The 14,150-nt window shown below is 45.9% G+C and overlaps 1 protein-coding gene across 2 annotated transcripts in view; it reads left to right on the forward strand.

The window, feature by feature from the left end:
* The window catches only part of LOC107217870 (transcription factor collier), a 66,668-nt gene that overhangs the window by 11,568 nt on the left and 40,950 nt on the right, over window positions 1-14,150 (forward strand). For both annotated transcript variants that reach the window (XM_046743174.1, XM_046743175.1), the window contains exons 4-6: window positions 3,732-3,787; window positions 10,754-10,827; window positions 11,431-11,499. In XM_046743174.1, the coding sequence (XP_046599130.1) occupies window positions 3,732-3,787; window positions 10,754-10,827; window positions 11,431-11,499 (199 nt within the window). The remainder of the gene's footprint in view (window positions 1-3,731; window positions 3,788-10,753; window positions 10,828-11,430; window positions 11,500-14,150) is intronic.

The raw sequence follows: 14,150 nt of genomic DNA on the forward strand, positions 1-14,150 counted from the left end.
AGTCAGTCAGTCAGTCATTCCGACGGACAGAACCAGCCGCAACAGAGACATATTTTACGTCACCCCGCATCGGAGAAGGGTGTTGCGGTTTGATCGAGCAAAAAGGCACATTGCGACGTCCGTGCAGCAGAATAGCTCGCATTTTCGAACGAAATGCCTCCAGGTGAAGAATGGCCACAAAATCCTCACGTTTGCGCATCGAAAATGTCCCGATTGGCGCTAGCTGCCAGTAAGAATGATCGTAGCCGTGCTTGATCGGTTTCCCAAAATCCTGTCAAGAGCGTAGATAATTTGTTTTCACGCATGTCCGTTTCCATTTCGTATGGTTAGGTGGCTCTTGGTGTCTTGGTGGTCTGAAAATTACTCGCTATTGACTCGAGTTTCCGTTTGCAACGAACGCTGAAACATAAGTAGAATAAATCTTTTGCACTCCATACTCAGCGACCTCGAGTTTCTCGGGTCCGGATCGGCTTCATACCGAGTTCCGATCGATCAATGTGTGATTCTTGCAACGCAGGGGGGGATCGAGAGGCCTCCCCTCCATCTACGGTAACTAAAACGTGTAACCAACAGCGCGGACAAGAAACAACTGACTGTGTTGCAAAGATAGAAACGCGAAGGTGATCTGTTAAGTCCTGCGGCGCAGGACTCTCGGCCCCCGGTAGCCGTGGCTCTCCTTGTCCTAGTCCTTCGGGATCGGGACTCCGGGACTCCCGCGTGATCGCCTCGAGGTCCGATCCCTATTAGTTAATCACCTGTCAGAAGTTTAGCATAACTGGGCCCGTAATGCGCCGCCGGGAGTTGGGACGGCGTTCAAAAGTGATACTTTGGGAAAAACTCGACCGACCGCACCCTGCAGGACGATCGTGTACGCCGATCGGCTCGATCCTTAATCGGTTGCACTCCTGTTCGATCGTTGGTGCCTCATCTTTCTCCTCCTTTTTTATCACCGACTCCTTCTGTTTCTCTTTCTCTCGCTCACTCGTCTCGTCGGTCGACCGACTCTCCGGGGCCTCTCCGGGGGCAAAAACCATGCCCCGATATGGAGAGCCTCGGGGGTCGCCCGCCGGCTCCGTTCGATCCTCGCAGCATCGCTGATCCACGCTCGCTCCTTATTTATTATTTAATTATCGATTTATTGCTCGCCTGCCGCGATGGTGACGCGATGACGGACTCAGACACCTGACGCTTCTCAACCCACCGCCAATTTGTCTTCTCAGAGGCGATCGGATGTACGTGAATGAGACGCAAGGTGACGGTGGAAAAAAAAAATCAAGGATTGGAAATAAAAAACGATCCACTGACCTCGATCATCGTAATATTAATCTACATCTCCACGGACTTCAATTTTACGACCTTGTATTATTCGTGTCGATTAAGCTAAACATACCGCATTCAAAAGATCTTGTATACAGCTGTTACGTGGTGTACATTTTTTTAGTCCAACTTAGTGGATTTTTCAATCAATATTTGAAATTCATGACCCGTGTTAACCGCTGATAAAATATATTGATGATCAAACTTGTTGCTCACCGACAATGCCGAAATCTGGAATGGATCTTCGAAATCTGTAGAACATAGAGTTTCATTCATTGGTTAAAGTAACTCCAGTGATCGGTTAGTGATTCTGGAACATAGCATCCCAGCGTTAAAAGTGGCTTCGATTAGACGCTGAGAACTTAATGCTCGAGAGAATGGGATATCTATAGAACGGTAGAAGAGCGCAGAGTAAACGTACCGAAGTGGGAAACTGTTGCTTAAACACTAACCGCGAAGGACAAACTTGTAGGCAAGTGCGAGTGTAAGCGCGGTGTATTCAGGCACTTGTCAGACTCTTTTCAACTATCTTCGGGTCCTCCTCCCTCCGGAAACTGCACCAGGGAGTGAGAACTATATCCTCGGGACTTTCCGCTTCGCGCTATTCCATGAAACGAGTACCTATTCCGTGCTTATCTTCACAACCAATTTACGCCAACGTCACGCACGAGTCGAGACGGCGAAACACTCGCGGACTATCCGAAACGGCATCTTGATATAAAAATTGCAATTTTTACTCCCTCACGCACGATTTGCTCATCGGACTGAAATACTTTCGAACGAACTTCAGAACTCCAGGATCAGTCTGGGTTTGCGGGTCGGAACTGCATCGAGAGGAACGACAGCTGGGTGGAAGGGCAAGGGATCAGGCGCTTAAGGGTTACGACGGTTTTTCCGTGTAGCGGGGCTCCCGGATCTCGTATATGCCGCTTGTAAACCGGGAATCACGTCGGCAACAGAAAATTTCGGGGGTGTAGTTACGTAGTTACCCGTTCACAAGACTTCCCGTATCCCACCGCTGACACCAGAAAACAGACTCGGGCATAAAACGCTCGAATGTTCGCGTACCCGGATTCTTATTCTTCCTCACGTTGTACCGACTTGGGCTGAGTAATTTCGATGCAGCCCGACTACACTCGAAGCTTGGAAAATACCGCGGTGTCCGTTAAACCCTCTGTAATCCCGATATAAGACTGGCGCCCCGTAGTCTGCACCCTCTGGACAGCATCCAGTTGTTCACCGGTGTGCTTCGTAGGATAGGAGAGGATGTTGGCTGGCGGTTGTAGGGCGTTCATCTCTCTACAGGTTTGAACCAACCGCACTTGGTCTAGAGGAGCCCAACGCGAGAACCCGTGCAGGCAGCTAGATGTACACCCGTAGAACCAGACCGAGCAGCATTATGTAGCCGTGGATTATTATATCTGGCCCCAAACTAGCTCACAAATTACCTCGAGAACCCGTCGCGGCTTATTACAAGTCCGTGCTACGTGGTCCGCGGATTTTCAGCTTAAGCTAGGGTCGAATCGGGACCCGTGAGCACAGGCCATAGTTTTTATTCCGATAAAAGCACGCTCAACCACACCAACAGCGGATTGGCTGAATTTACGTTATCAGGATAAACGACGAAAAAATATGCGAAAGTCTCTCAGGACCTCTTTCGGCGATTAAAACTGTTTTACCTAATCAAAGGTCAGTTTTCGGTCACATCTTATAAGTTTCCGACCAGGAGTTGAGGAATTCTCGTTCAACGAAGATAAGGTGAAGAGAAAAAGTGATTTTCTGGTGCACCGAGAGAAAGAGGAGGCATAATTTTATGCGGAGGTACGTCTCGAGGTATAAGGGGGACCTCTTGAGTGACCACATGGTGAAAAACGAGCCGGGATATGGGGCACGCGTAAGTCCCGAGAGAGACGTGTTGCCGCGGAGTCTGCGGTCAGTCGTAAACGGTTTTTAATGGGAAACTTTTTTTTGCCAAACGCTCGTTTCAACCATCCCGAAATTCTAGGGATTCGAAAGCGCTTTTTCTTTGTGCCAATACCAGGTTCACTTACCTTAGATTACTGGATTTGATTCGATATGTACACATTGTGAGATGGTATTACCTTGAATTTTCTGTCCTTAGAACAAATTCTTGTCAGATTTTAACGGAAACCAGACGAGATAGGTGATTGATGCATACTGATCGCTGATTTCAATAAGCGAATAAGTTTGATCACGATTTTGTGCAAAACTTGATTTCCAATATTTTTATCGCACAGACGGACGAAGAAAAAGAATATTGATCGTGGAAACCGAAATTCCATGTAAATCAGACAAAGTCCCATACAGTGTGTTTGCACGTCGGTGTGAATTATCGTTTTCGCTTGATCCACCGCAAGTACTACAAAACAATGTATCGATAATTTATGTTTCAGGCGTGAGGCAAGAACAGGACATCTTCGTCAGGCTGATCGACTCCGTCACCAAGCAGGTGAGCAACGACCATGAATTTTAACTAGTCCTACGAAATATCATCGCACAAAAAATCAGACGGTAAAATCAATTCAGCTATTAAATAAGATTTAAATCCCAGCTCCACGGATCGGTCTAAGAAAAATAAAATGAAGGGAATAAAGAGAGAAGTGATAAATTTGTAAACTGTAAAATTTTTCCTCTAGTTTCTCATACCTAGCAAAAATTTATTGCATCTATGTTTGTAATTTTTATCAATTTAATCAGCGCGGAGTAGAATCGATGGAAGAACTTTTCACTTCAATAATTTGACCGCCGCGATTTCCGCAGGACTATATGCCGCACTGCGTCGCGGCGTATTGTTATCGGAGCCACGTGGCGTCAACCAAACCGGGTATCCTGCCGTCGGCCCGGTCTGCGCGGATAGATCCTGGGGAGTAGATAGGAGCGAAGGAGGATCATAACCTTCCGAGCAAACACAAATAAAGCCGGCAGATTAGAGCAACGGATAAGAGGTTTACGGGTGAAGGGCGGTGTCGGTGGTGGTGGTGGTGGTAGTGGCGGCAGGATATCACCAGGATTCTCAAAGCCGCGAAGCCCTGGCGTAAATCGTTCGCACCTCAGCCTCCGACTCTCGTTTCCCTCAAGACAAAAGTAACCTTATTTCCCCCCGAAATCTCACTTTTTTCTACAGACGCCAACAGGATGTTCTTCAGCTTTCGGCCGGTGGAATCATGCGAACGAAACAACAGAACCAATCGTTACAGGTCGCTTAACGATATCAGAATTTTCAAAAACCTGCCACCCTGAGTGATCTGCATGTGTGATAAAATTCGCGGAACCTCCCGATTTCCGGACCGTCCTTTTACCCCCTGACGTGACTAATAAACGGGATGGATTCGCGAATTGAAAAGCGTTCTATGCCCGCGCAGTACTGCCACGGCTTAGTAATTTAATCAGCTAAAACTAACATCGTCGTGCCTCCCGCCTCGTTGTTCCTCTCCTATATCCTGTATTTCTCTCTACATCCTGTAGCTCCTGCCCGCACTCCGTTCGATTCGCCGTAGATTCGAGTCTCAATAAAATATTCACGCATATCCGTGCAATTCATAGGAGACAAGATTGCATGATCGACTAAAACGTCTTGGTAAATTTGAAAAAAATGTTCACGTCTTTTGCTCCGAAAACAGAGAAAAAAAAAACAAACGGGCTCGTCGTCCGTGAAACGGGAGTTCGGCGTGCCTCGTGACACTTTTCTAAAACTCCCGCGAATAGCAAGAAGGAACGGCGATTGCAGATCCAGTTTACCTCGGGGGATTTATTCCCTCAAAAATCGTCCTCTCCACGGCTCGGGACGGACAGCGATTTATCTTGTCGTTCGTGGCCACATACAACGTATAGGATAGGTAGGAAGGTGGGCAGGCACCTGTGTCGGCGAGGCAGTAACGAACTCGGTTATACCTACCATCCGCGGAAATTTTCCGCATTTGGAAGGCTCGAGCCTTGTGGATACGCAGTGTTGAATTAGAATGCCGGTTGTAAATCTGTAATAATTGAGTGCAGGATTTCTCGATCCCTCCGTTTATCAACCGCAAGAATAATGAGTTTTGCACGGTTACATAGTATACGATTTTCCCGTTCCCGTTTCGCCGTTCGATCTAGGTATACATAAATTCGCAACGATCGAAAAAACGGATAAAATTAAGAGAAGAATACGAATATTAACATTCAAAGAGCACGAAAAACATGAAATTGATATTTGAAAAATTAAAAAAGGAGACACACGGACATGCGGTTAAAATTTAATACTTACGCGTGGTTAGCGAATTGTTACATGTTGAAAGACATTTTTTCTCTCTCTCTCTCTCTCTCTTCTCTATCTACTTTTTCGCATCTACTACTTTTTTCTTTAGCTTCTTTTTTTAAAATTAAAAATGTTAAATGCTAATTACTTCAGAGAGGGTAGGGGGGAGGCAAAACATTTATAGTCTAGATGCGCGGCGGGAGCGGCGTGATGGTGGGGGAAGGACTAACGTTGTTATTCTAAATGAATGAACAACGCGAAATTGTACCAGAATTTGTAACAGTGTTACTCTGCTCAGCTCCCCGTTCTCGACTCTGTAGATACAGATGTACGTATATAGCACAACTCGCAAGTCTTACACGACTTGCAACCGCTGCTGCCAGCTCGAATAAAAACAACGGCAAGCTTTATTATAATAAACTAACTACCCGACGATCAGACCGGCTCCATTTCTCCATAAATTTTTTATCGAGTAGTTGAACTGTCGTAACTTTATGTAGCAAGAATTCCCGTCCTAGCGATACTTGCAAAAATAGATTTCAATTGAATGACGTATCGAATTTCCGCGTCATATTTTTTGATCAAAAATTTATTTCGCATTCTGTCATTTTTATTTTTATATTAAAAAAACAATTTTTTTTTTAATTATTCGATAATTAAAAGTGCTCTGTAGAGAATTCTGATGCGTTTTGTAGTTGATTCCAAGCTTAAGCGCCACAATTCCTTGAAATTATTGAAACCTTTTTTTTCCGTTTAGGTTTTGCGTTCGTCTTGAATAGTAGATATATTTTTTGTCTTGGAATCCTCCTTGAGGCAACTGATTTGGTCTATTCATTAATAATTATAATTATAAAAATTCCCGGCAGTGAAGTATTTTAATTGCTTTAACAATTGACATGTCTCATTTTCTACCCACGTATAGAATATCTATAGCTCTGCATTTCTCGCAGCATTCGGATATGGGGATGAAGTTCTTAATTATAGAAACAAACGGCTTCACGCAAGGACACACGTATAAGCTTTTATCTCCCCGGCGAAAAATTTACAGCCTTTATCGCGCAAAGTATCGCAGCGTAAAGTAACAACAATAATTACGTATACCCGTACCTATAATACACGAGTTTAATCGGTGATTTTCATTTTTGTCACGCATTGAAAAATCCCTGTCGCATCTCTGCTCTGCGGTTAAATACAACAATAATAACAACAGTAATAATAATATCTACACGAGCTCGAAGTTATTTATGCGGTAATAAACTTTTCGTAATCGTAAAAAAATCGCCGCGGTTGATTAATACTTTTATACATCGTTCAACTTGGGTGCAAATTTTTATTAATTACTGTTATTTTCTCTGAAAATGTGTTAAAAATTTCAAATATCAATTCTCATTCACACGAGTGTTTGACGGAACTATTTCGCAAGCTTGAGAAGCTCGAACCAAGAGCTCTCAGCGTCTCGAAGGCCCGATAAAGCAAATTCGCAACTTCCTTCGCGTGGGACGACACAAGTTAGTCAGACCCGACGTAGGCTCATCAGATCACGTATGTGTCGTTTCAGGCCCGGGGCGTCGCGCCCCATATGCAAGGCTAATGCTAAAATATGAGTATTTAACTATAGATTAAGGAAATAATAAGCTCGAGATAAGTTAATCCTTGGATAGATAAGAAAAGAGCGACCCCAAACCGGCGCCACACGGTGAAGGGGGAGGGAGGATTGTAGTCGATGTTAGCTCGACGCGTGTTCTACAGGGACAGGGAGTGTGCAGGGGCTGGTCCACCGATAGGAGCGATTCCCAGGGGATAGCCGAATCGATTCGCGATAGAAATCATTACGCCGCATTTGAATGCCTATCTCCGCATTTATCTGAGGCTCTTTTATTCCTCCGCTTCATTGTGCGCGCGTTTGTCTGTGTCTGTGTGTTTGAGAGTGTGTAAATCTACAGATCCACGCTTGTCGCGTCTACCCTCTTCTCACCGTCTGTATTGGCATTGCGTCGTCTGTTGGCCTTTCTTCTTAATTTTATCGAGATAGAAGTTTGCCTCGAAATTTCACAACCCCTCCAGATACTCCGCGGATTCGATTTTCGAAGGTTTTACCGGCTGCTTGAATTATTTTACTTCAATCAACCCCGCGTTTCGGCTTCGACGTTCACTGTACACCCTTTAACTAAGAAATGCTGTCGGAAATTGACTCTGTTATGTACGGCGACAGCCGGTCGTTGAATTTATTGAACATGTAGTATATTGTTCTGATAATTTTTTTTTTTTTTTGCGTAATAATCAACATATCATCCGTTGTTGCGTTATTTTTATCAATTTATATTTGCTTTCAGATTCATTTTTCTAGAACGAAGATTCCTTAAACAAAATTCACCCTGAATAAAAGTGCAATTTTTTTTGTCTACATTTGTCATAACTCATTAGCTTCGAGTCAGCACACATTTCTTTCTCACTTTCCAACAACATGTTTCGTCAATCGCAAATTTTTTACCAGCAACTTATTGATTATCAGTAACTCCCGAGTCAATTTGGAAAAAATTTTTGATTGCCTAGAGTTAGAATTAAAATAGTAAAAATTGATATACTCAGTGAGAAGAGAGTTCAGTCCGACGGAACTTTTCAAACCTTCTCAATTTCTTATTTTTTTTTTTTGACAGAATACTTTTTTCCTCGTAGAAAAAATGTTGCGAGGAGCACAGCATCCAGCAGCGATTGGTAAAATACTAGACGAAAACCGTAATCGGATCTATCGCTATTAGTCCTTCGCCGGTAATTCCCGTGGGAATTATACGGGGGGGGGGGGGCGAAGTGTAAGAAATCCTTTTGGGACTTGCCGGAAGTGGAAGTCAGCCCCACGGGGACGTTGCTGACTGGTCGCACCCTCAGAACGAGGACGTCGTGTAGTCAACGTCGCGGGTTCTTCCGCGCGGGTGGATCTGTCTCGGTATCGCAAACACCAGACATCGTCTGGGCTAGGATGGCACCTGGGGACCACCTCCGCTTCATTTCCGGGTCCCCGGGGCCCAGTCGAACATCGCGTGCCTCTGGACCCGGAGGAAGATCGAAGGGTTGAAGCACCTATGAGGTTATCGGTCGTTTTTTAAGGTGTCGAAAGGCGGGCGCGTGTTAACAAACAGAAACCGCACGCGTTTCCGCTGTTTTTTCAGACCTTCGGAAGGTTAATCACCGGTTAAACACACGGAATACAATGAACCCTGAACCACGAGAGGTCGAAAGAACTCGGTGACACCGAATCGACACGCGACTGATGTTTGCACAGCGAGTATTATACACCGTACATCGAGTGTGTCAGCAGTACCGTAGTTATTTATTCTTTAAACTCGCCTGCAGTGACGAACTAGTTCCCGATGTTACACACCGGATCCGCCTTGTCGTCGGGGAAATTAGTTTTGTTTAAACTTCGTTCCTGTCCGCACCTAGACACCGGGCGTTTTTATTAATCTGTTTTTTTTCTGTTTTTTTTTTTTTGTTTTCAACTTTTTTGATAATTTCACGAATCTATCTCCCCATCGAATTACCCGGAATCGTGGATAGGCGGTAATTAAACACGGTACGTAATAGATCGTGAGCTTTTATTTATTTCGCCAAGAGTCCGCCTGGAGCGTGGAATGCAAGGGGCATAACAGCTTACGTACGCATCGTGGTTGCTAGTTTTAATTATTCAAAGAACAAATAGGCTCGCATGACTTTTTCCTATTAGTGTATAGGTACGTCTAATTCTCGTCGCAGGTAGGTATACCTGTAAGTATCTCTCCACACGAGAGCCTCGCCTCGGCTCGCCTCGTCTCTCCGTCCTTTCCTCCCGAGAGGATCCCTGATTTAACCTGCGCGGAGAACGAGGAGGAGGGATGCCGACCCCCCGCCTGTACGTTTGAGTTGCAATTTCGTTATATCAGCGGCATAAATATTTGACACTGGTTTTCGCAAAATCCCGGGGCAAAGTTAAATCCCCGGTTTTCGCGGTGTGTGTTTGATATCGTTATCACCACCCCGGCGTACCTCGCCCCAGCCATTCCCACAGCCGCGCCATTCGCGCACAAACTCCCTTGGATATTGTATTTCAAACTATTTACATTTTATCACAGCGGAAACATCTATACGGAAATTTTCGTTATTATACAGCTTGCCTAAACGCCGCGTTGCGGGGTGGAATGAATTTAAGGGAATATTTTCAACCATTCGATTCTCTTTTCCGGCGCGTCAAAACAATTTTTCGAGATGGAAATAAAAAAAAAAGGGGGGAAAAAAGCTCTTGGGTCACAGTTCCGCGGTAAGCACTATCTCGTAAACGTCAAAAGCTCGGGTGTTGTACCCCCCCTCGGAACGTCATTATTCCAGGAGAGGCTAATCCGGTGCCGAAGCCCTCTATACATAAATACATGAATATACGGGACAGCAAAGTATGTTGTCATTAAATAAAAATCAATCAGAAGATCGTGGAGTAGGCTTAACGGATTTGCGTGTAACGCCCCCGGCTTAGCCGAGTGCGGGTCCTGGCTCCGGTGGGGGTCCTGCGTCGCTCTCCAGGCACTCGCGTCCTTCCGGGAAGCAGTAATTGCCGAAAGAACAGTTTGGCACCCCCGAAACATCGAGAAGGCATTCTCCGATATTCCCATCTCTCACTTTCTTTCTCCGACTAACGATGGAAAAAAAAGACCAGAAAATTGGATGAAGATTTTACGAGCACTACCGTATGCCTTATTGACAATTACCACTTCTTTCATAAGGATAATATTTATTCTTTCGACAATAATTTGCTCCGTGTGGGATTTCATGACTAATTGTATTCTTCGTCTAAAGAAAATTCGTTTTGAATATAAATGTTAATTTTGCTAGAAACTATTAACTGAGCAAGTATTATTGGGCATTTTTATGAATTTGTTCAAACGTGAAGTCATAGTCGTTGATGAAAAACAAATAATTTCTCTCGCTCTCTCTATTTTTCCCTCCACTGTAATCTGCTTTAATTTCTGGTCTTTATTTTGTTTTCTGATGCTACATATTTCAAGTTATTTTTTTTTCCGTCTGCTTACTTGTTTCTGTTTTTTCCTTTTTATAAATTGCAACAATCGTATTAATTTTCTTATCACTCTCTCCCTTTCTCTCTCTCTCTCGTAAAAGCAGATCTCGTAAGACGTTCTTGTATATTTTTTGTTTCAGGCCATCATGTACGAGGGGCAGGACAAGAACCCGGAGATGTGCAGGGTGCTGCTGACCCACGAAGTGATGTGCAGGTGAGTCGAAGCCGCGAATTACGCGCTCCGCTTTTCGGAGATACGCTGTTGCGTTACGCGTCACTCCCCAACGCCATTCGAAATAATTCCACACCCTCCTGAGGGGGTGGCGCGTCGTACCGTCGGCCAGCTAGCCAACCAGTCAGCCAGCCGAGCCACCCTTGCAGCAGTAAACCATAAACGTAACGAGCCGTGCGCTGCGCGGGGGTGGCTGAGTCACTGGCCCGTGGGACTTGATGTCGGCGGGTAGAGAGCGCGGGGGATACCCTTCCGAATCCCACGGGAACTCGCTATTTTTTTCGATCTAGTTCCCCGCACATGCCGCACATGCCGCACGCAGGGACCAGAGTTCCTCCGCATCGCTAATGAAGTGCCGATGCAGCGCTTCTCGGCATCTCAATACGCGTTTAACTTCTTAAGATCCAGATTCGGGGAAGCAGGTTCTCAGAGATCATTTCTCGATCATTCGAAGTGTACGCTTCGCAGCCTTGAACTAGTCGCGAATAATCGCGTGGATGGGACGAGTGACGTTCAAACGCAACGGTGTAAACCTGACGAGATAATCATTCGTCGCTAACGAGTTTTATCCTTCTCTGATTACAGTCGGTGCTGCGACAAGAAGAGCTGCGGAAACCGAAACGAAACACCGAGCGATCCGGTGATAATCGATCGGTGAGCAACAACTATTTTCATTTACATTATTTAAGATATTCCACCTTTCCCGGATTCCGGAGATGGTTCGAAAAAAGTGACTCCTCTGTAGCCGATTACGCGGCACTTGACGGACCGGCGATACGTTAACAACCGGTATCCAACACCAGGTTTGATCCGTTCGTCGAAAACGTGTTTCCCGTTGTGTTTGCACCGAGGCAAAAGCAGGGCTGTGTAGGTACGGGTATCTTTGAATAGCCGGGCCATGGAGCGGCCGAGATAGGGTGGTTGTAGCTGGGGGTGGTAACAGGGATGGAGATCCTTTTCCCGGGGGAGAATAGCCGAGATAGTCTTGAGGAGGACATCTTGAGGCCAGTGGTGCTCATCGCGGCCGTCCGGCGTCCCGATGCAGCGGGGTAATCGGGACCGATCGTATTCCGGCTCTCCGTCCACTCAATTAGTCAGCCTTGAGAACGTAAGAGGTGGACAGTCGAGGGGCGGTAAGCGATACACGAATTAATCTCGAAAATGCCCCCGCGGCGGCGGCGGCAGCAGCAGCGGGAAGGACGACGTACGTAACAGCAGCGGCGTGTGCAGGGGTGGTCGCGTGTCCTTACGCCACAACCCCCGGCTTCGCTAGTGCCCTTCATTTAGTAGACACACTCAACATTGATTGCTATTGCCGGCGGTGCAATATAGTTGCGACAAGCTGTTGTGTTTTGCCTTGGTACCTACCGTTGTTCATGCGGACGGTTCGCGATCGTCGTCTCGAGTGGGAAATTCCAACCCCCCTGATTTTTCTTTTTATCGTCTGTTTTTTTGCTGTTTGTTTTTTTTTTTCTTTTTTGTTTTTTTATTACATCCCTCACAAAGCCCCGCGATGGATATCAATGCCTGCTCGTTGATTGAGACGGCCACGGTCGATTGTGACGTGTTCATCCAGGCGTGCATCGCACCGCACCGCAATTTCGTTCCTGCTTTTCGAGGTCTCGTTAAGTGCCCGGTAAACAACCAACCCTAGAACCGACCATACGAAACTCTCCGTACCTACGTTCGACGCCATTTCAACACTCTTTTGTTCCTGTACGTTGCGAGATTAATGAAACCCGTCGTCCTTGCAGTCTCGCTGACATCCCTTCTGATATACAGGTTTCTGTGTAACCGACTTTGCCGTCGGAATTGGTCCTAGCGTTGGTCCCGATCTTCCAGTCGTACCTACCTCACCGTCGTCGATACGATCACCCTTTAACTTTCTAGATCGTCATCGCACCTGCGAACAATCCGCGAGAATAGCCGCATACGCCGGTTCATTAATTTTATGCATTCGATTTTCACATAGAGCTGAAAACGGCAACGAACCTGCCGGCATAACGCGACGATTCGATGGAACGATATTCCGTAGCAGGAGGAAATTCCGCGAGCGCTGTAACAATCAATCGTTATCGTAATTGATTACGATTGGTCGAGGGCTGCAGAGGGCTCGCAGGGTGACGTCACAATGACGTACGGATTGTCAATCAGTCCCCGCTTGTGCTGCAGTTAATGAATGCAAATCACATCCGACACTGTGTTCGACGTCCGATTTCCGTCGGAATCCGCGAGCCGATCCATCCCGTCACGTGTATTGGCACCAGTAGGTTATACACCTACAATCGGCCGCGTGTGGTTTCGTGATGCGTCCGTGAACTACGGAGAGCGAGAGAAAGAGAGCGAGAGTGAGAGTGATGGGAGGAGAAGGAGAAGGAGAAGGATTATAAGGGGGAGAGGGGGGAATGGGGGGGGGGGGAGGGGGGAGGACGACCAGAGTCATGCGATGCCTATTTACTTAGGTTGATTGAAGCAGTTTTGGACGGACGCCTGTGTGCATTCATTACCACATATACACACATACGCCTGGATAAGATTCATCTTATCGATCTGTGTCATCTGTTAGGCACGATGCCACACTACACTGCAAACCTGTCATTAGTCGGCCGATGTACCCCGCAAGCCTGGCTTATCTCGAAACACGCGGGTAATTTTAATGATTTTTACGGGTCGCGCGATACGAGGAGGGTGTTTCCCCCCCCTCCCGCCATCTACCCTGAGTTGAGTAATAACTCCTTGCTCGTCATTACCGGACGTTATATCGACGCATCGCTCCGCTCTTTTTCACATTCCGTTTGTTTTCTTTTTCATTCTGTTTTTTTTTTTTTTTTAACGCGTGTCGTGCGTGCTTGCCAACATCTGATATTACCCAGCTCTTGACAAGGGATAGACACGCGAACCTAATACGTCGGATAATACTGATACAGACTACTATAACCCGTGCTTCTAATTGACCGATTCGATTTGCGAGAAATATATAATGTAACAACGTAGAAAATAGTATTATAACTTGCGATTGGCTCGTTACATTTTGAAATCCTTGTTTTTTTTCTACATATATACTAGAAAATAATATCTTCTGTACACAAAGTACACTGATTTATAAAGGCGTTACGGCATTTTCAGGAAAAGTTTTAAAAAAGAAAGAAAAACTTGGACGAATTTCTCGAAAAACTGAGCATCGCGTAGGCGCGGCATATTCTCTCCGGCAAACCGCAAGCTTCCGACCACCGACAGGCCTTCTTTGTCGCCTAAGCCTGGCGTCCCCGGCGTCTGTCTATTAGGGAAATCAAAACACACTCAGC

The sequence above is a fragment of the Neodiprion lecontei genome, chromosome 6 (genome assembly GCF_021901455.1).
Source record: "Neodiprion lecontei isolate iyNeoLeco1 chromosome 6, iyNeoLeco1.1, whole genome shotgun sequence".
Lineage (NCBI taxonomy): Eukaryota > Metazoa > Arthropoda > Insecta > Hymenoptera > Diprionidae > Neodiprion > Neodiprion lecontei.